General features: G+C 36.2%; 1 protein-coding gene across 5 annotated transcripts in view; it reads right to left on the bottom strand.

Moving 5' to 3' along the window:
• RNF13 (ring finger protein 13) overlaps positions 1-21,984 on the bottom strand; it is a 159,236-nt gene that overhangs the window by 22,225 nt on the left and 115,027 nt on the right. For all 5 annotated transcript variants that reach the window (XM_058730196.1, XM_058730195.1, XM_058730198.1 and 2 more), the window contains one exon: positions 20,804-20,897. In XM_058730196.1, the coding sequence (XP_058586179.1) occupies positions 20,804-20,897 (94 nt within the window). The remainder of the gene's footprint in view (positions 1-20,803; positions 20,898-21,984) is intronic.

Here is a 21,984-nt window from a genome sequence, read left to right as displayed (position 1 = left end):
AAGAAAGAAAAACAAAACAGGAAACTCATCACCACTAGACCTTCCCTATAAGACATTCTGGAAAAAGTCCTATAAAATGAAATGAGAGGACAACACAAAGCAACACAAAACCAAATGAAACTATAAAATTCCCTGGTATAAGTAATGACATAAATATAGAATGCTATAGTAGTGCAATTGCAGTGAGCAAATCACAAAAATTTAGAGAATACGTTTTTTAAAAGCATAAAAAGTAATTATAAATCAATGTTAATGGATATATGTAATATAAAAATAATCTGTATAATTAACAAAATGGGAGAAGGCAGATTTGGAGTAGTTTTTATACATAACTGAAGTCACCAGTTTACAACAGACTGTATAACTTTTAAGATGTTTTGTGTAATTGCAATGATAATCACAAATGAAATATTATTGATAGAATATACACAAAGGGAAATGAGAAAGAAATCAGAACATGTCATTATACACATAAAAAGCCAACAAAATATAAATGAAGACAGCAAGAGGGAAAGAGACCAAAAAAGCTACAAGACAGACTGGAAATAAATAAAATGGCAATAGTAAGTCCTTCCCCATCAGTAAATACTTTAAATGTAAATTGCTTAAATAACACCAATTAAAGACATAGTTCAACTGAATGGATTTTTTAAAAATCCAAGGGGTGCCTGGGTGTTTTAGTTGGTTGAGCATCCAATTCTTTATTTGGGCTCAGGTCATGATACCAGGGTCACGGGATCAAGCTCCATGTCAGGCTCCATGCTGTGCATGAAGCCTATTTAAGATTCTCCCCTCTCCCCTCTCCCCTCTCCCCTCTCCCCTCTTGCACACACTCCCTCCCTGCTTGCACACACTCAAATAAATAAATAAAAGATCCAACTACTTGCTGTCTACAAGAGAATAATTTTATATCTAAGGACACATGGTAGAAGTGAAAAGGTCGAAAAAGATATTCTATGCCAATGAGAGCCTCAAGAGAGAAGTGGCTACACTTAAATCTAAGAAAACAGAATTTAAGATAAAAACTGTCATAAGAGCCAAAGACATTATATAATAATAGAGGGTCAATTCACTAGGAAAACATAGTAGTTACAAACATATATGCAACCTAACATTAGAGTACCAAATATATGAAGCAAACACTGACTAAAGGAAGAAAGAAAAAGCAAGACAATAGTAGTAAGAAACTTCAATAACCTGACTTTCAGATATGGACAGAACCATCACACAAGTTCAATAAGGAAACAGAGTATGTGAACAACACTATAGGCCAATTATACCAAACAGTTGTAGTACAGAACACTCCAACCAGTAACAGTGGAATATACATTCTCCTCAAGAGCAACTGGAACATTCTCCAAGGTAGACAACATGTTGGGCCACAAAATAAATGTTAACAAATTTCAGAAGATTGAAATCAATAGAGTATCTTCTCGAACACAAGGGAATGAAACTAGAAATCAAGAGAAAGAAAACAGGAAAATCCACAAATAGGTAGAAACTCAGCAATGTGCCCTTAAATAACTAATGAGTCCAAGAATAAATCACAAAGAAAATTTAGAAAATATCTACAGACAAATGGAAATGAAGACACAGCATACCAAAACTTATGGGATACAGCAAAAGCTGTACTAAGGAAAGTTTATAGCAGTAAACACTTATATTTAAAGAAGGAAGTTCTTAAATCAACAAACTAACATAACATCTCAAGGAACTAGAAAAGGAAGAATAAACTCAAAGTTAGCAGAGGGAAGGAAATAATGAGGATTAGAGCAGAAATAATGAAATAGAGAATAAAAAATGGGGAAAAATCAGCAAAAGAGTTGGTTTACTGAAAAGAGTAACACAATGGACAAACCATCAGTTAGAATAAGAAAGGGAGAAGATTCATGGCTAAAATTATAAAAGAAATATGAGACATTACAACTGAAGTCCCAAAAATTAAAATGGTTTAAAAGAGACTATTAGGAATAATTATAGGCCAGCAAAGTGGATAACCAAGAAAATATGGATAAACTCCTAGAATTGTACAACCTATCAAGAGTGAATCATGAAGAAATAAAAAAAAAAATCTTAACAGACCAATAACTAGTGAAGAAATTAAAGCAGTATTCCAAAATCTCCCAACAAAGAACAGCCCAAAACTATATGCCTGTTAAATTCTACCAGACATTTAAAGAACACCAATCCTCAAACTCTTCCAAAGAATCAAAGAGGAGGAACTATTCCCAAACTCATTGTATGAGGCCAGCATTACCCTAGAACCAAAACCAAAGACATAAAATCACAAACCAAATTCTTGAAGAATATTGATGCAAAAACTCTAAAGAAAATATTCTCAAACCAAATTCAACAGAACATTAAAAGGACCATACACTACAACTGAGTGAAATTAATACATGGAAAGCAAGGATGGTTCAACATATGAAAAATCAATATAATACACCATACTAACAAATGAAGGAGAGAAAACATGATCATCTCAATGCAGACAGGAAATTTGAGAAAGTTCAATACACTTCCATGATTTAAAAACAAAAACACAACAGGGGCGCCTGGGTGGCTAAGTCAGTTAAGCGTCCGACTTTGGCTCAAGTCATGATCTCACAGTCCGTGAATTCGAGCCCCGCATCAGACTGTGCTGACAGCTCAGATCCTGGAGTCTGGTTCAGATTCTGTGTCTCCTCCTCTCTCTGCCCCTCCCCCACTTTACAAATAAACATTTAAAAAATAAACATCAAAAGCTTAAAAAACAAAACAAAATACAAATGGGAATAGGATGAAATTACCTCAACATAATAAATTAAGCCATATATTAAAGACTCACAGCTAACATCATGTGCAGTGGGGAAAGACTGAAACTTTCCCTCTTAAGATCAAGAATATGTCAAGGATGCCCACTCCTCCCTCCCAAGAGGAATTACACAAGAAAAATGAAGAAAAGGAATACAAATCTGAAAGGAGAAAAAAAAAATTGTTGGCAGATGACTTGATCTTACATGTGGAGAGCCGTAAGTATTTCCAAGAAAAATTGTTAGAATAAGTAAATATGTTCAGCAAAGTTACAGGATACAAAATGAAAAGTCAGTTGCATTCCTATACACTAATAATGATCAATCTAAAATGGAAACTAAGAAAATCCCATTTATTATAGCATAAAAAATATACTTAGGAATAAGTTTAGCCAACTAGGTTAAAGATTTGTACACTGAAAACTACAAAACACTTCTAAGAGAAATCAAAGAAGTTACAAATGAATGGGAAGATACCTTGTGCTCATGGATTGGAAGACTTAATATTCTTAAAATATTTACACTACCTAAAGTGATCTATAGATTCAATGCAATGTCCTTCAAAATCCCAATGACATTTTTGCAGATATAAGGCAAAAAAAGTCCTGAAATTCAAATGGAATCCCAAAGGACACCAAAGAGCTAAAACAACTTGAAAAAGAACAACAAAGTCGAAGGCCTCAGATTCTCTGATTTCAAAACTTAGTACAAAGCCACAGTAATTTTAAGTAATTAAGACAGTGTAGTACTGGGACAAAGACAGATACATAAGCCAAAAGAAAAAAGTAGAGCACCCAGAAATAAGCCCTTGCATGTATGGTCACATGATTTTTGGCTAGGGTGCCAAGTCCATACAATGAGGAAAGGATAGTTTCTTCAATAAAAGGTGATGGGAAAACTAAATTTCCACATCTCAAAAGAGTGAAGTTGGAACTATATACAAAAATGAACACAAAATGGACGAGATACCTAAAAGTAAGACCTAAGCTCTTAGAAGAAAACATAGGGAAAAAGCTTTAGGACACCAGATTTGGCTGTGATTTCTTGGATATGACCCCAAAAGCACAGGCAATGAAAGAATAGACAAATTGAAAAAAAAAAAAAAATTACATCAAATTAAATAATTTGTGTGTCAAAAGAAACACTCAACAAAGTAAAAAGGCAACATACAGAATGGAAGAAAGTAATTGCAAGTCCTATATCTGAAAAATTAGTATCCAAAAATATATATATGGAGCTTCTACAAATACCCAATGAAAACTTGGGTAAAGGACTTGAATAGACATGTCTCCAAAGATGATATAAAAATGGCTAATCAACACATAAAAAGATACTCAGTATAACTAATCATTAGGGAAATTCAAGTCAAAACCACAAGATAGCCCCTTCACACCAATCAGGATGGCTATTATCAAAAGAACAGAAAATAAATGTTAGCAAGAATGTGGAAAAGTTGGAACCCTTATGTATGTATGGTTGGTGGAAATGTAAAATGGCACAGTAATTATAGAAAACAGTACCTAAATTTTACCTAAAAAAAAAAAAAAAAGAATAGAATTATTACATCATCTGGCAATCCCAACTCTGGATATATACCCAAAAGAATTCAGAATAAGGTCTCAAGTTATTTGCACATCCATGTTCACAACTGCATTATTCACAATCACCAAGAGGTGAAAGCAACCCAAATGTCCATCAACAGACACAAGAATAAAGAAAACTTTAGGTATATGCATACCGTGGAATACTATGCAGGCTTTAAAAAAAAGGGAATTCTGTCATGTGCTATAACATGGATAAACCTAGAGAACACATTAAGCAAAATAGGTAAGTTAACAGAAGGACAAAAAATTATATGATTTTACTCATATGCAGTACCTACAGTATTCAAAACCATACAAATAGAAGGGAGAAAAGTGATTACCAAAAACTGGGAGGACTGGAAAGGTGAAATAAGTGCTTAATGAATATAGTTTCAGTGTTAACAAGATTAAAAAGTTCTAGAAAACTAGGGGTGACTGGGTGACTCAGTCAGTTAAGCATCTGACTCTTGATTTCAGCTCAGATCATGATCTCATGGTTCGTGAGTTTGAGGCCTGTGTCGGGCTCTGTGCTGACAGCATGGATCCTGTTTGGGATTCATTCTCTCTCTCTCTCTCTCAAACAAAAAAAGTTCTAGAAATCTACAATACAACAATATGTTGTTTTTTTTTTTTTTTTCAACGTTTTTTTTTTTTTTTGGGACAGAGAGAGACAGAGCATGAACGGGGCAGGGGCAGAGAGAGAGGGAGACACAGAATCGGAAACAGGCTCCAGGCTCTGAGCCATCAGCCCAGAGCCTGATGCGGGGCTCGAACTCACAGACCCCGAGATCGTGACCTGGCTGAAGTCGGACGCTTAACCGACTGCGCCACCCAGGCGCCCCAACAATATAATATGTTTAACACTGCTGAACCGTGTGTTTAAAAATGATTATGAGCATGAATTTAACGTTAGGTGTTTTTTACCAAAATTAAGAAAAAAAAAGATTTAAACACACACACAAAAGTGAAGGTAAAATACTTTCTCAGACAAACAAAACGAAGGAACATGTTGCAAGAGAAGTTAAAATAAGTTCTACAGAGAGAAGAAAAAGGATATAGGTCAGAAATGCAAATATACATAAAGAGAGGGGGAGTACTAGAGAAGGAATAAATTAAGGTAAAATACTTTCATTTTTATGATTCTTAATATAACAGATAACAGTTCCTTCAAAATAATAGTAGCAACAATGTATTCAGTTATGTATGCTTATCTAAATGTTTATATATGTTTATGTATATATGAAATGAACAAAAGCAATGATACAAGCCATGGAAGGCGGGGTGAAGAAATTAGGAATATTTTGTTAGAAAGTATTTCACTACCAGTATATTGTTACTTGAAAGTTAGTTGTAAATGTATAGTGTAACTGTGGGGAAATCACTAGAATAAAGAAATATAATTAATATACTAAGGTAGGAGAAAAAGTAGAATCATATTAAATGCTCAACTGAAACCACTAAAGGCAGAAAAAGAATGGAAGACAAAAATAGGAACAAAGAATGAAGGCAACAATAACAAAAAGTACACTTACAAAATGGTAGATGTTAACACAACTAAATCAACAATCACTTTAAATGTCAATGGTCTAAATACATCAACTAAAAGATTTTCAGAGTAGATCAAAACACAGGGGAGAGCCAACTATATGTTATCTATAAGAGACCCATTTTAAATAAAGGCACAGATATTTAAATAAAGGATGGGGAAAGGGATACCACGCCACTTTAGGTGAATGTTTGTGTCCCTCTAAAATTCTTATGTTGAAGCCTAATACCCAATGTGAGGAAATTTGGAACTTTGGGATGTGATTAAGTCATAAGGGTGGAGCCCTCACAAATGGTATTAGTGACCTTACAAAAGAGACCCGAGAGGCTCCCTTGCTATGTGATATAAATGTTTGTTGTTTACCCACTCTGTGGTATTTTTTGTCACAGTAGCCTGAACGGACTAAGATACATGCTAATAACACTAATAAAAGACAGCAGAGTAACTATATTAATTTCAGATACAGCAGGCTTCAGAGCAAGGAAAGTTATCAAAGATAAAAAGGGGCATTATATGATGATAAGGGGCTCAATACTCCAAGAAGACATAACAATTCTTAATGTGTATGTGCCTAAAACCAGAGCACAAAATACCTAAAGGCAAACACCGATATAAATGCAAGAAGAAATAGATAAATCCACTATTATAGTTGGAGACTTCAACACCTCTCTATTAGCAATGGATAGATCCAGCAAGCAGAAAATTGGTAAGGATATAGTTGAACTCTAAAGCATCATCAATCAACTGGATATAACTGACATATAGAATATTTCATCCAATTAGAAACAGACTATACATTCTTTTCAAGCTCACATGGGACATTCACCAAGACAGACCATATTCTGAGCCATGAAATGCACCTAAAGAAATTTAAAAGAAATCAGACAATGTCTGCTCTCAAACCACAATTTAATTAAACTAGAAATCAGTATCAGAAAGAGGGTTGGAAAATCCCAAAATACCTGGAGAATACAACTCACTTCTAAATAACACATGCATCAAAGGAGAAACTTCAAGAGAAATTTTTAAATATTTCTAACTAAATGAAAATGATAAATACAACATCAAAATTTGTGGAATGCAGTGACGGCAATTCTTAGAGTGACTTATAGCACTGTGTGTGTGTGTGTGTGTGTGTGTGTGTGTAGGAAAAGAAAGATCTAAAATCAGTAAACTAAGCTTTCACCTTAGGAAACTAGAACAAGAAGAGCAAATTAAGTCCAAAGAAAGCACAAGAAAAGGAATAAAAGCCCTATTTTATTTTATTGTAGAAATCAATGAAATTGCAAATAGGAAATCAACGGAGAAAATCAATAAAACAGAAAGCTAGTTCTTTCAAAATATCAGTAAGCCTCTAGCCAAGCTTATTAAAAAAAGAGAGAGAAAAACACAAATTACTAATATCAGAGATGAAAAAGGTGTCATCACTATGGATTCAATGTATAATAAAAGGCTAATGCAGGAATAATGTGAACATTATCTGTGCCCACAAATTTGATGGCAATAAAATGGACCAATTCCTTGAAAGATAAAACCTAACAAAACTCGCATAAGGAGAAATAGATGGTCTGAATAGGCTTACATCTGTTTAAAAAAAAAATGAACCAATAACTAATAACACACCAAAACAGAAAACATTAGACCCAGATGGTTGCATGGGTGAATTCTACCAAACATTTAAAGAAGAGATACCAATTTTTTACAATCTTACAGAAAACAGAAGCAGAGGGAATACTTCCTAAGTCATTCTATGAAGCCAGCATTGCCCTAATACAAAAACCAAAGACATTACAAGAAAGGAAAACTACTAACGTCTCTCATGAACAAAGGCGATAAATTCTCAACAAAATGTTAGTAAATTGAATCCAACAGTGTATTAAAAAAAATATACACCATGACCAAAGTGGGATTCCCAACTGGACCACAGATTCAATGCAATCCCCAATCCCAGCATTTTTTTCCTTCTTGGGTATTGACAAACTGATACAGAAGTTTATATGGAAAGGCATAAGGCGAGAAGAGCCAAACCAATAATCCAGAAGAAAGTTGAACAACTGATACTACTATAAGGCTACAATAATCAATACAGTATGGAATTGGTGCAAGAATATAGATAAATGGGACAGACTACACAATTCAGAAACAGACAAATATAGTCAACTACTCTGACAACAGTGCAAGGGAGAAAGGACAGTCTTTAACAAATGGTGCCAAAACAACTGGACATGTCAAAAAAATGAATGCTGATGAAAGAGAACCTTCTCAACATGATAAATGGCATTTTTGAAAATCACACAGCTAACACCATTCTCAATAGTGAAAGGTCAAATCTTCCTTCTCAGAAGAGGAACAGACAAGGATGCATATTTTCACCACTGCTATTCAACATTATCATAGAGCATTACTACAAGAAGGCAAAGGAACCCACACTGAAAACTGTCTATTTACAGAAGACATAGTCCTATATATAGAAAATCCCAAAGAATCCATAAGAAAACTACTAGAGCTATAAATTCAGCAAAGTTGGAGGTTACAAGATAATATAAAAATCAGTTGGGTTTCTATACACCAGCAGTGAACAATCCAAAAAGGAAATTAAGAAATCAATTCCATTTGCAACAGCAGCTGAAAGAATAAAATACCTAGGAAAAAAATTAACAAATAAAGTTGAACACTTGTACACTAAGAATTATAAGATAGTGGTGAAAGAAATTAAAGACAACCTAAATAAAATGGAAAGATGTTCCATGTTCATCAATTGGAAGGCTTAATATTAAGATGGCAATAATACCCTAAGTAATTTATAAATTCAACACAATCCTTATCAAAATTCCAATATCCTTTTTTGTAGATATGGAAAATGTGGTCCTCCAAATGTAATTGCAAGCGATCCTGAATATCTAAAACACTAAAAAAGTTGGAAAAGTCACACTTCCCAGTTCAAAATACACTGCAAATCTAAAGTAATCAAAACAGTGCAGTATGGCTTAAGGACAGACATACAGAACAATGAAAGAGACTTGAGTGTCTAGAAATAAACCCATACATGTATGGCCAAGATTTTTGACAAGGGTGAAAGACCATTCAATGAGGAAAAACGAATCTCCTCAACAAATGGTTCAAACTATTGCCTTTTAATGCTCTATGTATGTATGTGTGTGTATATACACATATATATGTATATAAACTTGGAGCCTCACATTATATATAAAAAGTAACTTAAAACTGATCAAAGACCTAGTGTGAGCTAAAATCATAAAACTCTTAGAACATGCAAGAAAATCTTCATACCATGGATTTGGCTGTGTATTTTTAATTATGACAATAAAAGCATGAACAAAAAAAGAATAGAGACATTGGGACATCATAATTGAAAACTTTGTGTTTCAAAGGACATTGACAAGGATATGGAGAAATAAGAACCTTCTGCACGGATGCTCAGGATGTAAAGTGGTGCAGTGGCTGTAGAAGACAGTATGGGTGGTTCCTCAGAAAGTTAAACAGTGATTACCAAATGACATGGCAATACCACACTTAAGTATGTACTCAAGAGAACTGAATTCAAGAACTCAAACATATACTTTTACAACAGTTTTTCATTGCAGCATTATTCATAAGAGCCAAAAGGTGGAAGCAACCCATGTATCCACTAGCAGATGACTAGATAAACAAAACATGGTAGAAACACACAATAAAATATTCCTCAGCCACTAAAAGGAATGAGGTTCTGGAACCTGGGAGGAAGATCACAGAATAGGAGGACCCTAAGCTCACCTCATCCCATGGATACAACTAGATAACATGTACATCAGTGTAAATAACCCAGAAAAGGACCCAAAGACTGACAGAACAGACTCTCCACAACTCAATGTAGAGACAAGGCCACTCTGCAGAGAGCAAGAAGGGTTGAGACAGTGTCAAGAGCTCATTGGGACTGTCTAGGGGAGGGAGGGAAACCACAGGTACAGAAAGGGGAGAGGACCAGACCCTCACACCAATCACTTGTGGCATGGGGAAACCTGCATGAAAACCAAAGGGGCATAATTTTATGACTTCTTACAACCAGCTGGGCTTAACATCAGGAACTTTAAAAATCAGCAGGCTCAGCTCTGGGAGACCCAGGTGGGTGAGAGGAAACAGAATCCCCACCCTTAAAGAGACAGCACAACGAAGAGCCCCACGGAGATACAGCATAGAAGCATTAGTTTGGGGGGGGGGGAAAGCTTGGGGTATACAGGAAGGGGATATGGTTAATAATCTCAGAATGTGTGTTGGAGGCAAAACTTCTCCAGGAACAAAGGAGCTGGCAGGCCCCATTTTCTTCCCCCACCCCCCAGCCTAGACACGTGGACACACCTGCAGGAACCAGCAAAGCAGCAACATTTCCTACCTAATTTGCTAACAGTGTGTCCCACCCTTGCATTCTCCTACAGACCTGCCTCCTCCAATATGCCCTTGCCTGGAGCCCATCCATAGTAGTGCTGCAAGCCTGGCCCAACAGGGTCCAGCACCCCTCCAAAGTGACTCCTGCCCTACGGAGAAGGAAAGATAACCATACACACCATTCCAACTGCACCCCAGCAGTGGGCTGAGGGCTGATATCTGGTCTGACTGCAGGCCCCTCCCACCAATAAAAGCTTCTCAAGGGACAATACAGGGAAAGTGCCCTGCAGTTATATGCTATTACATCTCTAGAAAATACCTGGTCTGACTCAACTCAAGCCCAAGGTGGCCTCAGACAGTCCCACTAACAACATAGGGACCAAACCATGCCCACAATGGGCAAAGAGAGCCATTGCAGATGTTGGGCCTGAAAGTAAAAGCAACTCAGCCACAATAGTAGGGCAAACACAACACACATAGGAGACACCCCTGAAGCACCAAGTTCTGATGAACAGGGGACACTGCACTGCAGGACATTACAGGACCTCTTCTTCATACAGCCACTACTTTCAAGAGCAGGAGACAGCTGACTTTCCTCACACATAGGAACAGACACAGTTAAACAAAGTGAAGACGCATAGGAATGTGTCTCAAATGAAAGAACAGGACAAAGTCATAGCAAGAGACCTAACCAAAACAGATAACTAATATGCCTGATAAAGAACTTAAAGTAATGGTCATAATGATACTCACTGGACTTGAGAAAAAAGTGAAGGACCTCAGTGAGATGCTTAACAAAGATACAGAAAAAATTTAAAAAGAACCAACCAAAGGTGAAGAATTCAATAACTGAAATTAAAAATATACTACAAGGAATAAACAGTAGACTAGAGGAAGCAGAAGAATGGATCAGTGACCTGGAGGACAGAGTAATGGAAAGTGATCAGGCTGAAGAGGAGAGACACAAAATAGTAACAAAAACTGAAAACAGACTTAGCGAACTCAGTGACACCATCAAGTGTAATAACATCTGCATTATAGGGATCCTACAGGAAAAAAGAGAGAAAAGGGGGAAGAAAACCTATTTGAAGAAATAATAGCTGAAAACTTCCCCAATATGGGGAAGGAAACAGAAATCCAGATCCAAGAATCAAAGAACCCCCCCTATAAAATCAACCTAAGGTGGTCCACACCAAGACACATAGTAATTAAAAAATGGCAGGAGCACCTGAGTGGCTTATATAGTTACATAGTTGGTTAAGTGTCCAACTTTAGCTCAGGTCATGATCTTCTGGTTTGTGAGTTCGAGCCCCGTGTCAGGCTCTGTGCTGACAGCTCGGAGCCTGGAGCCTGCTTCAGATTCTGTGTCTCCCTCTCTTTCTGCCCCTCCCCTGCTCACACACTGTCTCTCTCTCAAAAATAAATAAACATTAAAAAAAATGGCAAAAAGTAGTGATAAAGAGAATTTTAAAAGCAGCAAGAGAAAACAATTACATACAAGGGAAACTCAATAAGCCTATCAACTGATATTTCAGCAGAAACTTTGTAGGCCAGAAGGGAGTGGCATGATATATTCAGAGTGCTGGAAAAAACAAAAACAAAAACAAAAAAACCTGCAGCCAAGAATACTCTATACAGCAAAGCTGTATATACTCTATATAGCAAAGCTATTATTCAGAATAGGAGAGATAAAGAGTTTCTCAGATAAACAGAAGTTAAAGGAATTCATCACCACTAAACTAGCCCTACAAGAAAAGTTAAAGGGGACTCTTTGAGTGGAAAGGAAAGACCATAAGGAGGAGTAAAAAAAGTAGGAAACATAAAAGCAATAAAATTAAGTATATCTATAAAATTAGTCAAGAGATTCATAAAATAAAAGGATATAAAGTTTGACACACATAACTAAAAGGTGAAAGGAGGAGTAAAGAATGGGCTCAAATTTAAGCAACCATCAACTTAATATAGACTGCTATATGCAAAAGATGTTATATACAAACCTAATGGGAATGACAAATCAAAACCAGGAATAGATATGCAAAAAATAAAGAAAGGAATCCAAGTATATAACTAAAGAAGACCAGCAAACCATGAGAGAAGAGAACTAGGAACAGAGAAGAACTATAAAAACAACCATAAAACGGTTAACTAAATGGCAATATGTACATACCTATCAATAATTACTTTGAATGTAAATAGACTAAATGCTCCAATCAAAAGACACAGGGTGACGGAATGGATAAAAAGCAAGACCCTGGGAATGCAAGCTGTTGCGGCCACTCTGGAAAACAGTATGGAGGTTTCTCAAAAAACTAAAACTAGAACTACCCTACGACCCAGCAATTGCACTACTAGGCATTTATCCACAGGATACAGGTGTACTGTTTTGAAGGGACACATGCACCCCCATGTTTAGAGCAGCACTATCAACAATAGCCAAAGTCTGGAAAGAGCCCAAATGTCCATCAATGGATGAATGGAGAAAGAAGATGTGGTATATACACACACACACACACACACACACACACACACACACACACACACACACAATGGAATATTACTTGGCAATCAAAAAGAATGAAATCTTGCCATTTGCAAGTACGTGGATGGAACTGGAGGGTATTATGCTAACCGAAATTAGAGAAAGACAAAATCATATGACTTCACTCATATGAGGACTTTAAGAGACAAAACAGATGAACATAAGGGAAGGGAAGCAAAAATAATGTAAAAACAGGGAGGGGGACAAAACAGAAGAGACTCATAAATATGGAAAACAAACTGAGGGTTACGGGAGGGGTTGTGGGAGGGGGGATGGGGTAAATGGGTAAAGGGCACTAAGGAATCTACTCCTGAAATCATTGTTGCACTGCATGCTAACTAATTTGGATATAAATTTTAAAAAATAAAAAATAAAATTAAAAAAATAATAAATCTTAAAAAAAAAAAAAAAACAAGACCCATCCACATGTTGCATACAAGAGACTTCAGACCTAAAGACACATGCAACTTGAAAGTGAAAGGATGGAAAAGCATTTAAAATACAAATGGAAGGGGCGCCTGGGTGGCTCAGTTGGTTAAGCGTCCGACTTCGGCTCAGGTCACGATCTCGCGGTATGTGAGTTCGAGCCCCGCATCGGGCTCTGTGCTGACTGCTCAGAGCCTGGAGCCCGTTTCAGATTCTGTGTCTCCCTCTCTCTCTGACCCTCCCCCGTTCATGCTCTGTCTCTCTCTATCTCAAAAATAAATAAATGTTAAAAAAAAAATTAAAAAAATAAATAAATAAATAAAATAAAATACAAATGGAAGTGAAAAAAAAGCCAAGGTAGACAAAATAAATTTTAAAACAAAGACTGTAATAAGAGACAAAGTCACTGTATATAAAGAGTACAATCCGACAAGAAGATACAACAATTGTAAATAGTTATGCATCCAACATGGAAGCACCCAAATACATAAAGCAGCCAGTAACAAACATGAAGGAACTAATCAATTGTAATACCATAATAGTAGGTGACTTTACACCTCACTTACATGAATGAATAGATCATCCAAACAGAAAATAAATAAGGAAACAGTGGCTCTGAATGATATATTGGACCAGATGTATCTAACAGGTATATTCAGAATATTCCATCCTAAAACATCAGAATACACATTCTTTTCAAGTGCATATGGAAAATTCTCCAGAAGAGATCACATATTAGGCCAAAAACCAAATTTCAACAAATTAAAAAAGACTGAAGTCATACCTTGCATCTTTTCTGACCACAGCAGTGTAAAACTAGAAAGTAACCACAAGAAAATAATCTGGAAAGAGCACCAATACATGGAAGATAAATAACATTTAACTAAACAATGGATGGGTCAACCAAGAATCAAAGAGGAAATTAAAAAAAAAAAATACATAGCAACAAATGAAAATGAAAACACAGTGTTCCAAAATCTTTGGGATACAGCAAAGCTTTTATAAGAGTAAGTTTATAGCAATATAGGCCTAACTCAAGAAGCATGCAAACATCTCAAATAACCTAACCTTACACCTAAAGGAGCTAGAAAAAGAACAAAGGAAAGAAATAATAAAGATTAGAGCAGAAATAAACTAGAAACTAAAAAAACCAATAGAACAGATCAATGAAACCAGGAGCTGGTTCTTCGAAAAGATTAACAAAATTGATACCCGTTTAGCCAGACTCATGAGAGAGAGATAACTGAAACAAAATCAGAAATGATAGAGGAGAAATAACAACTGATACTACAGAAATCCAAAGGATTATGAGAGAATATTATGAAAAACTGCCTGAAAATTGGACAACCTGGAAAAATGGATAAATTCCTAGACATACAACCTTCCAAAACTGAATTAGGAAGAAATAGAAAATTTGAACAGAGTGATTGCGAGCAATGCAATTGAATCACTCATCAAAAAACTCCCAACAAGCAAAAGTCCAGGACCAGATGGCTTCACAAGTAAATACTATCAAACATTTTACAGGAGAGTTAATACCTATTCTTCTCAAACTATTCTAAAAAATAGAAGAGGAAGAAAGGCTTCCAAATTCATTCTATGAGGCCAGCATTACCCTGATACCAAAACCAGATTAAGATACCACAAAATAGAAAGCTACAGGCCAGTATTTCTGATGCACATAGATGTAAAAATCCTCAACAAAAATATTAGCAAACCAAATCCAACTATACACTTAAAAAAAAATCACCAAGATCAAGTGGGATTTACTCCTGGGATGTGAGGCTGGTTTAATATTCACAAACCAATCAACTTGATATAACATCAATAAAAGGATAAAAACCATAAAATCATTTCAGTAGGTACAGAAAAAACATTTGGCAAAATACAACATTCATTCATGATAAAAGCCCTCAATAAAGTAGGTTTAAAGGGAACATACATCAACATAATAAAGGCCATATATGAAAAACCAACAGCTAACATACTCAGTCAAGAACAGAACAAGGATGTCCATTCTCACCACTTTTATATAACATAGTACTAGAAGTCCTAGCCATAGCAATCAGACAACAAAAAGAACTAAAAGGCATCCAAAATGGTAAAGAAGAAGTAAAACTTTCACTATTTGCAGATGACAAGATCCTATTATACAGAAAGCCTTGAGGACGCCACCAAAATCTAGAATTGATAAATGAATTCAGTAAGTTTGCAAGGTACAAAATCACTATACAGAAATCTGTTGCATTTCTATACACTAATAATGAAGCAGCAGAAAGAGAAATTAAAAATATAATCCCTTTTACAATTGCACCAAAAATAAAATACCTGGGAATAAACTTAACCAAGGAGGCGAAAGACTATACTCTGAAAACTATAAAAAGCTTATGAAAGAAATAGACGATGGCACAAAGCAATGGAAAGATATTCTATGCTTATGGATTGGAAGAACAAATATCGTTAAAATGTCCATACTACCCAAAGCAATCTACAGATTTAATGCAATCCCTATCAAAATACCAACAGCACTTTTCATAGAACTTGAACAATCCTAAAATTGGTATGGAACCACGAAAGACCCCAAATAGCCAAGCAGACTTGAAAAAGAAGAACAAACATGGAGATATCACAATCCCAAATTTCAAGATATAATACAAAGCTGTAGTAATCAAAACAGTGCAGTACTGGCACAGAAATAGACACACAGATCAACAGACTGGAATAGAAAGAAACCCAGAAATAAAACCATGGTTATATAGTCAATTAATCTTTGACAAAGAAAGCAAAACTATGCAATGAGAAAAAGACAGTCTCTTCAACAAATTATGCTGGAAAAACTGGACAGCTATATGCAAAAGAATGAAAGTGGACCACTTTCTTACACCATATACAAAAATAAACTCAAAATGGATTAAGGACCTAAATGTAAGACCTGAAACCATAAAAATCCCAGAAGAGAGCACAGACAGTAATTTCTCTGACATCGGCTATAGAAACGTTTTTCTAGATAGGTCTCCTGAGGCAAGGGAAACAAAAGCAAAAATAAACTGTTGGGACTACATCAAAATAAAAAAGCTTCTGCACAACAGCAAAGGAAACAACAAAACTAAAAGGCAACCTAGTGAATGGAAGAAAATATTTGCAAATTAACCCTGATAAAGGGTTAATACCCAAAATATATAAAGAACTTATAAAACTCAATTCCTGCTAAAACAAACAACAACAACAACAAATCCTCAACGTCCAAAAAAACAAGTAATCCAGTTAAAAATGGGCAGGGGCACCTGAGTGGCTCAGTTAAGCATCCGACTTTGGGTCAGGTCATGATCTCTCAGTCCATGAATACGAGCCCCACATCAGGGTCTGTGCTGACAGCTCAAAGCCTGGAGCTGCTTTGGATTCTGTTTCCTTTTCCCTCTGCCCCTCCCCAACTCGTGCTCGCTCGCTCTCTCAGTCTGTCTCTCTCTCTCTCTCTCTCTCTCTCTCTCTCTCTCTCTCTCTCTCAAAAGTAAACAAACATTTAAAAAAAATGTTTAAAAATGGGCAGGAGACATGAACAGGCATTTTTCTAAAAAAGACACACAGATGGCCAACAGACACATGAACAGATGCTCATCATCACTCAACATTAGAGAAATGCAAATCAAAACAACAAGGAGATAACACGTCACACCTGTCAGAATAGCTAAAATCAAAAACACAAGAAACAACAGGTGTTGATGAGGATGTGGAGAAAAAGGAACACTCTTACACTATTGGTGGGAATGTAAACTGGTGCAGTCACTCTGGACAATAGTGCGGACATTCCTCAAAAAGTTAAAAATAGAACTATGACATGATCCAGCAATGACACTACTGGGTATTTCTCCAAAGAATACAAAAACACTAATTCAAAGGGATACATGCACCCTGTGTTTACAGCAGCATTATTTACAATAGCCAAGATATGGAAGCAGCTCATGTATCCACTGATGAATGGATAAAGAAGAGGTGGCATGTACATACAATTGAACACTATTCAACCATAAAAGAGAATGAAACCTTGCCATTTGCAATGATATGGATGGAGTATAATGCTAAGCAATATAAGTTAGCCAGGAAAGATGAATACCATATGATCGGCCAGAGAAAAACAAATAACATATAAATACCATATGATTTCACACGTGTGGAATTTATGAAACAGAGAGAGAGAGAGGCAGAGAGAGAGAGGGAGAGAGAGAGGCAGGGAGAGAGAGAGACAGAAAGACAAACCAAGCAACAGACTTTTAACCATAGAGAACAGACTGATGGTTACCAGAGGAGGGGATGAGGTGATGGGGATTAAGAAGTAAGAAGTGCACTTGTTGTGATGAGCACCAAGTGATTAAAATAAAAACTTAAAAAAAAATGCAATTCAAAAACAGGAAAAATTCAATCATATTGTTTTGGAATGAATACATAGGTGGTAAAACTTAATACAAAGACAACGAAATGATTATCATAATGGATGATCTTCCAATGAGAAGGGAAGGATTATAATCTAGAAGGGCACACAGTCGTTTCTGAGGTGCTAATTATGTTCTATTTCTTGCGTGTTATACTTCACACTAAAAAAAAAAAAACCAGGATGGTAAGGATAAACACCACTCCAGGGGTGCCTGGGTGGTTCTGTTGGTTAAGAGTCCGACTCTTGATTTTGGCTCAGGTCATGGTTTCATGAGTTCAAGCCCCATGTGGAGCTCTGTGCTGACAATGCAGAGCCTGCTTGAGATTCTCCCCATCTCTTGGCCCTTCCGCCACTTGCACTCTCTCTCTCAAAATAAATAAATGAGAAAAACACCATTATGTTGACTGGTTCATAAGAATAAACCTTAAAGGGAGGTTCAGGCTGCCAGGCAATCATAGTTCATTGCCCTGGTCCATCTGCCCACTTACTCTCCCAGAATATTTCATACCTTTCTGCTTTAAACCTCCAGTATCTCCTCTCCCATCATCATCTACAGTCGATGACTGAAAATGGAAGAAAACTTCCAGACTTACCACCATACATGCCCATGTCCCAGGATTTTGCACCCACATATTTCTACCTTCCCTTAGCTCAACTCTCCATGTTACCATGTAAGGCCAGTCCACCTACTTGTGCACCAGAGCCCATTCCTCCTTGCCTTCTCAAAGACGGTATTACAGCAGTTCTCCCATCTGTCACCTGTTATCATCAGTTTCCTTCAGCAAATGTGCTATTTCTTAACCCGACTTCTCCACCAGCTAGCTGCTACCCCATTTCCTTGCTTCTGTTTGTAGTTAAATTTCTTGAAAAAATTGTCTGTAGTTACTGTCTCTGATCCTTTTCCTTCCATTCTCTCCTAAACCCATCACAAACGGTTTTTTGGCCTGTCAAAACTGCTCACCAAAGATAATCAATAATTTCTAAAGGTCAGGGGCACCTGGGTGGCTCAGTCGGTTAAGCCTCCGACTTCGGCTCAGGTCATGATCTCGCCGTCCGTGAGTTCGAGCCCCGCGTCGGGCTCTGTGCTGACAGCTCAGAGCCTGGAGCCTGTTTCGGATTCTGTGTCTCCCTCTCTCTCAGACCCTCCCCCATTCATGCTCTGTCTCTCTCTGTCTCAAAAATAAATAAACGTTAAAAAAAAATTTTTTTTTAATAAAAAAAATAATAATAATAATTTCTAAAGGTCAGCTGTCGGCTCTCATCTTACCTATCAGGAGTATTTGACACAGGTTATCACTCCTTGCTCTTTGATAGACTTGCATCTCTTCAGTTTCCAGTAAACCACTCTCTTCTGATGTCCCCCTGACATAACTGTTCACTCCTGTTCTGTCTCTACTGCCTATTCCTCTTCTTTCTTACTTAATGTTGGAATGCCCTAGTATGTCTTTGGTATTCTTCTGTCCACCTATACTTATTCTCTTAGTACTGTCACCCAGACTCATGATTTAAATACACCTTTTATACAATACTTACAGTTCAGATCCCTCTCAAACTCCAGACTCATTTATAACATCTACTAGACATCTGAAATGCCAAATATCCAAAACGAATTTCCTCAATTTTCACTCAGAACTTGCTCCACCATTCATTAACCATCCTTATTTCTGTTTAAGGCAATGCCATTCTTCCTGTTGCTGACACCAAAAATCTGGCATCATCCATGGTTTTTCTCCCCACATCTAGTCTACTAATAAACCCAGTGTATTCCACCTTCCAGGTGTATCCAGAATTTAAGATTTCTTCACCTCTTCCACTGCTACCACTTAATCCAACCCACATTCATATCTCACTTGGATTACTGTAATGGCCTTTTATCTGGTCTCTCTGCATATAACCCTTATCCCTCTATACCCTGTTCTTAACATAGCAGCAGAAAGACCCTTTTAATATTTAACTGACATATTACCTTTCCTCTGCTTAAAATCCTATACTCCTCTTATTCTGATGAAAAACAAACTATGCATGCCCAGGACAGTATCAACTTTTTAAACTTTTTTTCTGGGTTTAGGAAACACACGAATAAGCACAAAATGGACCTTAAAAAAAGTGATCCCCAAAGCCAGTCCTCAAACTACTTCTGGCCTATGAATAACTTCTACTTTAATCCACACTGAATGATGACAGTGCAGTACATTTTTATAAATGTCTCTATTTATTCCTCTTAACATGTGGTTTTCCTTTTTTACTTAAATTTTATATTTTTCATAAAATAATGGTTATTATAAATGGAAGGTTTTAAAAACACTTTATTACTTGGAAAATAAAATTTTGGCAGAACTAAATTTTAATGCCTTCACCGTTTCTCCTCTCTATGCATTTTGTCTGCTGAATTAAAAAACAGAACACTTTTACTGGTATATAGAATTGAAGAGTCTGGGGACTACTAGCCAAAAGCATTTAACAAGCATGTACCTGCACTAAAAGCTCACTAAAGCATAAGCAGTAGAAATTACATTGGCTAGATTATTAGACACACACCCCTCCCCAGCTCTGTCAGTACTGGTTGTGTGGCATTAAAGTTTTTTTGCCTCTCTGACCCTCTGTTTCCTCAACCATAATGCCCATTAAAGTACCCAGTTCACAGGAATATGAAAATCAAATCAAACAATATATTTAAAATACATTGCATATAATAGCTACATGTGTGTTTAGTTAATGCAAATGTGTTTAGTTAATGCAATGTTAATACAGTGGGTGGTATATGGTAGGAGAGAGAGTGGACCCAGTGTCAAGGAGAGTAGACCATCCTAATGCACAGAAGTATTTTATCCACTTAGGTTCAGAACTGCCGGCACATGATGACAAGAAGAAGCATTCTGGTCAAGTTTCACTACTGTTTATAAATTCTCTGCAGACCGTTTGCCCCCGTCTTGCCTTCACCAGAGTACCCCACAGCAAAAGACCACCTCCCACATCCACTCACTGTTAACGGAGTATTAGGCACAGGGTATGGCAAAGACACAGAAGGTAGTTCTAGAGTAAGGTCAGAATGTATTCTTAAATAAACTAACGGTGATTATTTAGAAAATAAAAATATCCACTTACCTTTCTTGAATTTATGCACGGGGAGTTTCTTAAGTTGATCTTTACGAAGTCTGTTTCTTCTAGCTCTATGTCTATCCTGGACAAATTTTGTGATCTAAAAATAAAAGAAAAAAAAAAGAAATCAGATATTAAACATGTAAATAGAAAATGGCTATTAAAATAATAGACATGTTTTAAGTGTCTGGATAGCTCCTGCAAATCAAATTCAGTTTACTTACACCCTAATCGTATTATTATTAATTGAAGCACTAATTAAAGCACTAATTACACAGGTGATTAGTTACCCCAAAAATTATGCTTTGAATTTTTATTCATTGACCCAAATTATCTTTACTTACTTTAACAGAAACATTATAAATAACATAAAACTAGTTTTGTTTTGTTTTGTTTTGTTTTGCAAATAGAAATGGTAGACCATAGGTTACAAAGATTCCACTGGACCAAGAGGAAGGCAGAGTTGAAATTCCTGTTAATTATAAACTAATAAAATTTTCAAACATACATTAGTCACCACACTCTCAGTTGTAGCCGCAAACTGAATAGAAGTACTACATAACATCTGTAGTATGAATATTCATAAGTATTCAGATAAAATCTATAAGACACTTCAACTGTAAGTTACTACGCTTGCAAAAATGAAAAGTAGTCCACAGGGGCAGAGCCAAATGCCAAAATTACATCCATGAAAAGAAAATTTTGACCAATTTGGCTATATCAATGTGAAGGACTTCTGTCCTCAGAAGACACTATTAAAAAATAAAAGACAAGACACAGACTGAGAGAAAATAGTTGCAAATTGCATATCTGATAAGGAATTGTATCCAGAATTTATAAAGAACTCAAAACACAATAACAACAAAAAAAATAAGCAACCCAATAGACAAAATAAAGGGCAAAATATTTGAATAAACACTTCACCACAGAAGATACAACCATGGTAAATAAGCACTGGAAGAGATACTCAATTCAACATAATTAGTTCAAATCACAAATACCACTATATAGAATAGAATGGCTAAAATTAACAAGACTGACTCTATCGAGTGTTGGCAAAGAGGTGGAGTTACTGGCACTGTGATACACTACTGGTACAACCACTCTGGATGCTGATGATTTCTTATAAATTTAAACACACAATTACCCTATACTCAATCACCCCACTCATACTTACAGAAATAAAA

The sequence above is a fragment of the Neofelis nebulosa genome, chromosome 5, assembly GCF_028018385.1.
Source record: "Neofelis nebulosa isolate mNeoNeb1 chromosome 5, mNeoNeb1.pri, whole genome shotgun sequence".
NCBI lineage: Eukaryota > Metazoa > Chordata > Mammalia > Carnivora > Felidae > Neofelis > Neofelis nebulosa.
This window is presented reverse-complemented; position numbering and strand designations above follow the sequence as displayed.